The 10,256-nt window shown below is 35.8% G+C and overlaps 1 protein-coding gene across 1 annotated transcript in view; it reads right to left on the bottom strand.

Annotated features, from left to right (window-relative positions):
• Snx25 (sorting nexin 25) overlaps positions 1-10,256 on the bottom strand; it is a 95,148-nt gene that overhangs the window by 56,972 nt on the left and 27,920 nt on the right. Inside the window, exons 2-3 of the mRNA XM_048330828.1 lie at positions 8,519-8,603; positions 3,803-4,019 (exon numbers count right to left, since the gene is read on the bottom strand). Coding sequence (XP_048186785.1) covers positions 3,803-4,019; positions 8,519-8,603 — 302 coding nt within the window. The remainder of the gene's footprint in view (positions 1-3,802; positions 4,020-8,518; positions 8,604-10,256) is intronic.

The raw sequence follows: 10,256 nt of genomic DNA on the forward strand, positions 1-10,256 counted from the left end.
GCCTTGAGCAGAAAGAAGCCAGGGACAGTGCTCAGATCCTGAGTTCAAGCTCCAGAACTGGCAAAAAAAAAAAAAAGAAAGAAAAAAAAGAAAAAAAAACCAAAAAACTCTTTACCTGGAACGGGCAGATATACATACAATAACCAAACCTAGATTCATTTTCTGCCAGTTTTGCTATTTGATTTGCAGATTATGATATACAGATAATATTAGTTCTCCATTGCAATCATCTATTTGCAAAATATCAGTAACCTAGTGGCACTGTAACTCCAGAGAATAGTAATATGCCTTTTTCCCATTATTTTGTCTTTATTCTTTTTTTTTAATCATCAACCATTATCTAGGAATAGCCTAGACAACAGTAAAGTCAGCCCTTGACCTAAGAAAACTAAAAGTCCAAAGAAATATTCTAGCAGGGAATCTATTCTGTTTCTATTATTCTGATGCTTTACTTATAACTTATAACTTATCTTTATACTAGCTTCAAAAACAATTAATGTCAGAAGCTGTTTAATGTCCTAATGATAAATAAATTCTCATGTTGAAATTCAATAATTATGTGGTAGGATGTAGCTCAGTAGCAAAGTGCTTGCCTAGAAAGTGCAATGTCCTGGGATTGATCCCCAGTACCAAAAAAAGACAATTAAAAAAAAAGTTAAAAAAGGAAATTTGGTAATTTATAAAGACAATAAATTTTTCTATGCACTTATCCTTTTCACTTATATCCATCATTCTTTTAACTAGAATAAAGTGATTTAAACTAAAAATAATGTCTCCTACTGTAGTATAATTTAAATAACTAAAATGAGTTTCAATCAAGTCTGTGGCAGTTACAATTAGGCAGAACTAAAGAACAACCTATATATTGAGTACCACAGCAAATTAGCAGGTGCTCCAAGGGACTGACAACTACTTCAAAAGGAGAGGCATTGGCTACTGAGAGACACCAGAAATGTGACCCAAAAGTCTTGCTTATCTCATTCTCCTTGCTTCCCTCACTTCCTCCTGACTTTCACTACATACCACAGTTTTCAAAAGGTAGCAGAGATTTTTATCTCCAGGATCCTTCTGGGAATCTGTGAAGTTAAAACTGTAATTCTGGGGCTGGGAATATGGCCTAGTGGCAAGAGTGCTTGCCTCATATACATGAGGCCCTGGGTTCGATTCCTCAGCACCATGTATACAGAAAATGGCCAGAAGTGGCTCTGTGGCTCAAGTGGCAGAGTGCTAGCCTTGAGCAAAAAAGAAGCCAGGGACAGTGCTCAGGCCCTGAGTTCACGGCCTAGGACTGGCCAAAAAAAATAAAAAAATAAAAAAATAAAAATAAAACTGTAATTCTTAGTAATATAAAAAGGTCATTTGTCTTTCACTGGTCTTACTCATGTAGTAGACAAATCTACTAATCTACGTGTCGTGTGTGAGGAGATCATTGCTTTGATAGCAAATGGAGTGTACTGTGTATTTCTTAAACTTTAAAAATGCCTTGGTTTGGGCTGGCAATGTGGCTTAGTGGTAGAGTGCTTGCCTAACATGCATGAAGCCCTGGGTTCAATTCCTCAGAACCACATAAACAGAAAAAGCAGGAAGTGGCGCTGTGGCACAAGTGGTAGAGTACTAGCCTTGAGCAAAAGGAAGCCAAGGACAGTGCTCAAGCCCAGTGTAAGCCTCAGGACTAGAAAAAAAAACAAAAAAAGCCTTGGTTTTAATATCTAACATAGTAAACACTGCTTAGCAACTTCCTCATTGAGAAAAACACCGATTTTAAGCATTTGCCCTTTTCACAATGTAAACAGCAAATTTCACTAAAGAGTTGGAAAGATATATGCACATTCAGCATTCATGTGCCAGTAAAAGCACTATAACATGACACACAAACAAAACGCTTTTAAGACTGTAAGGGATCCAGGGATCAAAAAGGTGCTGAATAGCTTTTAAGACTGTAGAGGGATCTAGAGATTACAAAAAAAAAATCTGAGAACCACTGCTCTGCAGTAAAGTCTTCCAAACCACAGAGTCATTATGACCAGGAAGTACCAATATAAAACTAAGTCTCAGACCGCATTTTTAAACATTTTTTTAAAATCAAAGGTATCACAAAAAGAGCATTATGTTATGTTATGTAGTTGGATCACTTTGTTTTATGGTCCTAGAAACTGAGCCTAGAGCCTTACACATGGTAGGCAAGCACTCTACCACTTAGCTTTATCCTTAGCAACTTAAAATGTGTAAAGTTAAGTTTGTAGAACACTGAAACAGCCAGCTAGAAAACAACTAGGACCTGATAGCTCTTGATTGGGGCCTGATAAGCCTTCAAGTTGGTAGATTTGGGGAGAAAAAGCAGTTTACAGGACCAGACAATATAACTGTGAATGAAGACCTGACACACAACCACATTTAGCAATCAGAACCCACTACAAGGACAATGTCACAGGACAGGACAGAGACTATTTTGATACATTTACATAAAAGAGCTTCTCAGAAGAGAAGTAACTTTCCTTATAAAGCTGCTAATGCTGACTTATCATGATGTAGTTTAAATGCTCCAACTTTTCCCTGAAAGTGAGAACAGACCATATGTACTAGAGGTATTCCCATTCCATTCAACCAAGTCCATATTCAATTAGGAAGCTACTCATTTTAATAAGGCTACATTTTATGCACAAGTTGTAAGTGCTACAATGCATTATTCTTGCATTTATTCAAGAAGCACATTTAAGATCTTATCAATAAACTTAAAAAAAATAAGAATTTGTTTATGAACACAAAATTAGTTTTAAATCTTCTTCCAAAGGCAGGTTCTTACCTAATTGGAACAGAGAGATCTTTTCAACTTAATCATGTAAGTATCTGCAAAACCTATATAAGCTACTATTTTCACAACGAAACACAATGCAGCAAATTCTCTAATTAGAGCCCACAAACAAATCTTTAAAATTTTTGAAATTCCTTAAAAATGGAGTTCCTAAGTGGGGTACCAGTGGTTCACACCTGTAATCCTAGCTACCCAGGAAGCTGAGATCTGAGGTTCCCAAATGGATGCCAACTCTGGACAGGAAAATCCATGAGACGTTTATCTCCAATTAATCACCCAAAAGCCAGAAGTAGAGCAGTGGATCAAGTGGTAGAGCTCTCACTGTTGAGCAAAACATCTCAGACACAGTACCTAGTCCCTGAATTAAAAACTTCAGGACCAGCACATATGCATGAGCACATGCCACACACACACACACACACACATACACACACACACACACACACACACCAGTCTCCAAGATATTGTGATGTCACTGCATTATTAATACAGAGATTTCTCTTAGCAAATAAAACAGAAACTATGCTTAAAGTTTTCTAAAGTGCAAACTCCACATTATAAAATACTGAATTTAGGATTTTCTAAGTACCCGTATTAAGTGGCTCAATGGCTTTAATTAGTAGAATGCTACCCTTGAGCAAAAAACTCAGGGACAGTGCCCAAGCCCTGAGTTCAAGCCCCACGACTGAAAAAAACAATTTGTATAAATACCCATATTACTGTAAGTTCATCATGGTACAAGCTTACTAAAATTTATTTCAATACTTTATTTACAAAATTAAATTTTTAAAAGAAACTACATGTATAAGTGGTTTATGTTAAAAAGTTACTCAAAAATTCCATTCTATGAGAACATCATAATTACTCTCCCTCCAAAGGTTAATATTTTCAAATCAAGTGCCAGCAAGGGACAGATTACAGGATTACTTTGACTTTAACCCTTTACTCAATAGGAGAACTGAAAAGGTGGGAGGGGATATGATAAGTTACCTGGCATTAGCTGCTTTCAGGTCACAGAAATGAGTGAGTAAAGTCCTCACAACATCATTGCAGACAACTTTAACCACATCCACATGACTCATCCTATTGCGTAGCTGTCTGGCAATTTCCCAAAAGTCTTCCAAGAGCAGATGGTAAAGCTGTCCCTCATCTCTGCTGAGGTTCCCATACCAGGAGAGGATATAATCTCTGTAACTGTAGTCAAACACTATCAGGAATAAACAAAGCAATGAGTAAATCTCAGACAAAAGAATCAAATACCAAGGCAGCATTTTTTATTAGAAACTAGCTGACTACTGTTTAAAATATGAAGAAGGGAGAAAACTCAGGACAAGGCAGGTAATTATTCTTAAATCTTTTAAAAGATCCTCATCCAACTAAAACTACATGTTCTAGTTTTTTATATATAATTTTTAAAAGTACTCAGGTATTTATATTTATATACTCAGGTATTATATATGTGTGTAAGTGTATATGTGTGTACGTCACATATATACATACAATATATATACACACATACAACCACTTAAAGTAGTAATGTATTTTTCCTAGCCTGTGGTATTGTCCCAAACTTCTACATCATCAGGTAGGCCAAAGGTATGCCTTCTCCAAGAGTCCTAGATCTTAGTACTGAAGTGAAGAGCATTTCTTCCAAATGTATTTCATACTCAAATGTTTTTGCTTCAGCACCTAAAGCTAGTGGCCACTCCCATTATCTATTCTTCCTATACTCTTTATTCTCTTTACCCTCTTAGAGGTTAGTCCCTTGTCATATGGTAATGTATGGGGGGGTCACTTGGTCATGGGGCTTGAACTCTGGGCCTGGGCACTGTCTCTGAGCTCTTCAGCTCAAGGCTAACACTCTACCGCTTGAGCCACAGTGCCACTTTCAGTTTTCTGGTGGTTAATTGTAGATAAGAGTCTCACTCATGGGCTTTCCTGCCTGAGCTGCTTTGAACTGTGATCCTCTGATCTCAGTCTCCTGAGTAGCTAGGATTACAGGTATGAGCCACCAGTGCCGGCAGTAATGGTTTTTTTATATTTAATTTTTCCTGTTCACTTATTATTTGGTTTCTGTCTTCAAATAAGTTGTCAACTAATTTAGGAAGAATCCCACATACCAGCCCTAGATAACCATATAAGGTCTCTCTACTACACATCGTAAATATCTAGGGCCTGGGTCTCCTGGAACAAATAGTCCTCTTGATCTACTGATCAACAATAAAGCAGATCAATAATTCCATTGCTCATTTCCATGGTCCTTTATGAAAGACCCTTTTCTTTTTATGTGGAGTATTGAACCCAGAGCCTAATGAATGTTAAGTATGTGCCACTCTATTACAAAGCTATGTTCCCAACCAGTGATTATCAGGTTTTGGGGTGTGTAAGTTTGTGTGTGTGTGTGTGTGTGTGTGTGTGTGTGTGTGTGTATTTGTATGTGAGAGAGACTCATGCATGCTGGAGCTTCAACTTGGGCCTCATACTTTTGCCTGGCTTTCTCACTGGTGCTCTACCCTCTGAGTTATGCTTTCAGTTTAGTTTTTTGCTTGTTTATTGAAGATGGAGACCAGGAAAGTTTTGAACTTAGATCCTCCACATCTCAGTCTTGTGTGAGAAGGAAGGGTATAGGCATGAGCCAGAAGTCCCTGAATATGGGATTACTTCTTTATGCTATCAACTGATCAATCTATTGAACAAAAAAAGGGCTAAATATTGTATGCCAAATGGCAAAAAATAATGGACTAAATGAAATGAGTCTAAAGGGAAGAATGAGGTCAAGGCCTTTTAGGTATGAACTTTGCTTCCTTAGTGTCACCATATAATTCCTGAACAATCTAGCCTCCAGAATAGCCACAAGGGGAGCCTAGTAAAGACTACAAGGACTGGGAGAAATAGCTCAAGTGAGAGAGCATCTTTCTAATAATAATAAGTGAGAACCTTAGTTCAATCTCCAATACCCTGCCCTCAAAATTATTACACATTAGGTTCATCTTACCTAAGGTTTATTCCAAAGAAGAGGTCTCTTGTTACCTGATTGTTTTGACCCCTTGTATAAGGTAGGTTAATTTACTTAGAGGAGCATTAGTCACTGAAATTTAGAAAAGTATTAATGGGCCGCAAGTTTTTACTCAAAGGTTAGCCATTTGCCTAAGGTCCTAAGTTTGAACTGCAGCACAGCAATAACAAATAGAAAAGCATTAAAAGCCAATCAAAACTAATAGAAATTTATTCACTTTGAAATATACATTAAACAATGAATTTGTGAAAAACATCATAAAATAGTAAAGATAATGGTAACTTACAAGACAAAGTAAAAGGCAACATTAACAATACTATGAAAAGGATAAAATCATATTGGGTTCAACGCAAAAGAAAATTCATTAGAAATACTAAAGGACCATTAAAATGAGCAACTGAACCTAGCATTCAGGAAATGACTAGGCAAATGGGAGGTATTCTATAATTACAAAATTAAGTTATCTGGCCCATATATGGGAGATAATTCAGGGTAATCTAGTAAAAATTGAACAGTAGAACTAATCAGACTTAATAGGAAAGAAAAAAATTATTAGAAGGCTTATCTATCTACATTTCAAGGAAAGGTAGCTCTAGAAGATAATTAAGGGTCTGTAGTATACAACAATAGCTGTTCTGACTACTTAAATACTTCATTCATACTATATCAGAAGTTCTTAAATACAATTCTTATATTTTAAACTGGCTAACAAATACAGTAATAATATGTTTTCATACCCTTCTCAAATGTAAATTAGCTTCCAGCATTTGTAGAGAAATTCTAATTTACACTGAATGACAACACACTTTAGTGGCAAAACACACATATAAACATTTAGAATTTGTATACATGCATAGACAAATACACCATAAATTTAATTTAGCTTTTTGAAAAAAACGTTTAAATTATATACTCCAAAAGCAATATATAAATCTACAACAATTAAATGGTGTTATCTAGCTTAAATTTACATCAAAAGGTAATAGTGTGTGTGTGTGTGTGTGTGTGAGTGTGTGTGTGCATGCACACATGCACCAATTCTGGGGCTTGAACTAAGAGCCTGGGTGCTGTCCCTGAGCTTTTGTGCTGAAGGCTAGTGCTTTGCCACTTGAGCCATAGCTCCACTTCCAGCTTTTTGGTGGTTAATTGGAGATAACAGTCTCACAGACTTTTTTATCTGGACTAGCTTCAAACCTAATCCTCAAATCTTGTCCTCCTAATTAGCTACAATTAAGATATGAGTTACCAGTGCACAGCTTAGAAGGTAATTTTTAATTATATATTTAATAAGGATTTCAAAGACATGTGCCAGTGACTCACACTTATATTCCCAGCTAATGAGAAGGCTAGTCAAAGCTAGTTCTGGCAGACAAGTCTGAAAGATTCTTTTCTCCAATTAGCCAGCAAAAAAAGCTAGACTGGGGGGGTGTGGCTTAAATGACTGAGCAAGAGTGTGACATGCTGAATCCAAGCCTAGGTACCAGCATAAAACAAAAACAACAATAAAAAACAATTTCATATCAATTGAGGTCAAATAATTGTTGTTTTAGTAAGTGTGCTATCACATTTTTTTGGAAACAGACTCAGTTTTATTAAGTCTACTAATGCTAGATTTAATAGACCAGTAGCAGAGTTTAGAAATGTAAATTTATGGGGCTGGGGATATGGCCTAGTGGCAAGAGTGCCTGCCTCATATACATGAGGCCCTGGGTTCGATTCCCCAGCACCACATATACAGAAAATGGCCAGAAGTGGCGCTGTGGTTCAAATGGCAGAGTGCTAGCCTTGAGCAAAAAGAAGCCAGGGACAGTGCTCAGGCCCTGAGTCCAAGGCCCAGGACTGGCCAAAAAAAAAAAAAAAAAAAAAAGAAATGTAAATTTAAACACTCTAGAAATGCATATTATAATCACTATAGATTTCTTAAATGCTTATGAAATCTCAGCATTCTCAACCTAATTCCTAAGTTATAATTTGCCATTAATAACTATTTTACTAATGTACATTAATTGTTCTAAAGGGTTGCATATTTCCATGCAAGCATATCATGTGTTTTAATGGAATTCACCCCATTTATTACTCTCTACTGTCCCCTTCTCATATTTTAGTGGATTTTCTTACTCTATTTTTATACATGCATATAAAATATTTCAATCATAATCTTTTAAAACATTAATATAATCTTCAAGGTATATTATCTTTTTAAACCTTAATAACTATGACACTCATTCCCACATCCAGAAAAACAATCATATTGTACCTCCTATAATCTTCTCTTCTAGTCCTCTCAATAGCTTTACTTGTATACTCTCAATCTCTTGTGAGACTGACTGCCAACTATTTGTTTTAATTCGTCTGTCCATGAGTGAGCATAAGTTCATTCATCTCTAACACACTTTCTCTAGGCTATATCTAGAAGAAAAATATGACTTCTGATATGTACTTGAGAGAACAGAGAGCAGACTTGTGCTTCGCACAATACAGCAAGCTCTATTTGGCTTGGCTAAGTGTCTTATGATGTAGAGGTTCCTATTCAGTAAGTGTTTAAATCACTTCTACTCAACCAAAAACACAGATATTTCATATTTAGTTATCAAATATAAACTCATGAAAAAAATTCCTAGTGATAAATGTGCTAATTACTTTCCTTTTAGAATATAAATAGTTTTATGCTGTAATTACATAATCCTTACCTTCTTTCAAAGCTTTATCCATATTATGAGAAATTACTACCCTTCTAGGCTGAACTGTCTCTTGTGAGTTTCTACATTCCATATTCTGAAATGGAAAGAAGAAAAAAAGACAGAGTAAATTAGCAACTATAAAAATAAAACCCAAAATACAAGATTAAAAAAAATATTAAGATAAGGACTAATGTTCTTCTGAAAAATAAATTGCTGATATTAGTTAAAACTTTTCGAAAAAGAATTAACAAAGAGTTTTATTCCCTCCCAGGTATCACTGCAGCATAATGATAAGTGTAGGAAAGTATGAAACAGTATCTGTATATGTTATGGGTACTCAAGGCAAAGAAAACCTTGAAATCAATGAGTAGATACACACACACTATTTAAAAAATGAAACTGAAGCAATTTTAGATTCAAGTGAGAAAAGCCTAACAAGCTTACTAATACTTTATAAATAACTTCAAATTGATCGAAAACCTAAACATTTTCTTAAACTAAAAAAAGAAGTAAAAGAAAATACGTGAAAAGCTTTTTAATCTTGGAATGGAGGCATTTTTAAAATAAAAATCTTATAAAGGAAAATAAAGGTACAAAATCTAAATCTAATAAAGGAAACCAAAAACATACACAACTATTTAAAATGAAAAATCCCTACTTCATAAAAGATTCTATAAACAAACTATAAAGTATAAATGATAAGCTAGGAAGTGATTATCAACAACATGTAGCAACATAAGAAAAATAAGTCAAGAGAAAACCAAGCAAAGAAATTGAAAGAGCAATCATAAAAGATAACAAATGTTGAATAAAGGGCTGGGAATATGGCCTAGTGGCAAGAGTGCTTGCCTCATATACATGAAGCCCTGGGTTCGATTCCCCAGCACGACATATATAGAAAACGGCCAGAAGTGGTGCTGTGGCTCAAGGGGCAGAGTGCTAGCCTTGAGCAAAAAGAAGCCAGGGACAGGGCTCAGGCCCTGAGTCCAAGCCCAGGACTGGCTAAAAAAAAAAAAAAAAAAAATGTCGAATAAATACATGGGAAAAACATAATCTTTTTATTAGAGAAATATAAACCCAAGCAATGACATGCCATCAGACTGATAAATTATTCTTCAGCAAAAATAAATGAAATAAAATATACTAATATAAGAGAAATTAAATTATTCCTATTTATAGGTGATATGTTCCTATACTTGAGATCTGTCTCTTTTTTGCCAGTCCTGGGCCTTTGTTCCTATACTTGAAAGACCCTAAAAACTCTATCAGAAAACTTTTAGACTTGATAAGCACTTTCATCTAAGTAGTAGAATTTTTAAAAAATCAACAGAAAAACCAGTAATATTTCTATACAACAACAGTAAACCAGCCAAGAAAGAAAGCAAGGACATACTATTCTTAATAGCCTCAAAAAACAAAATACCAATCCAGGTACCACATATTTCATGCCTGTAGTCCTACCTACTCAGAGGCTGAGATCTGAGGCTTGTGGTTTGAAGCCAGCCTGAGCAGGGAAGTCTGAGAGACTTGTGTCTCCAAGTAATCACCAGAAAACTAAAAGTGCTACTGTGGCTCAAAGTGGTACAATGCTAGTCCTGAATTAAAAAAGCTCAGGGACAGATTCCAGGCCCTGAGTTCAAGATGTATGACTGACAAAAGCAAAAAAAAAAAAAATTGTAAAAAGGGAGGGAGGGAGGGAGGGAGGGAGGGAGGGAGGGAGGGAGGGAGGGAGGGAGGGAGGGAGGGA

Source organism: Perognathus longimembris, chromosome 21 (genome assembly GCF_023159225.1).
Source record: "Perognathus longimembris pacificus isolate PPM17 chromosome 21, ASM2315922v1, whole genome shotgun sequence".
Lineage (NCBI taxonomy): Eukaryota > Metazoa > Chordata > Mammalia > Rodentia > Heteromyidae > Perognathus > Perognathus longimembris.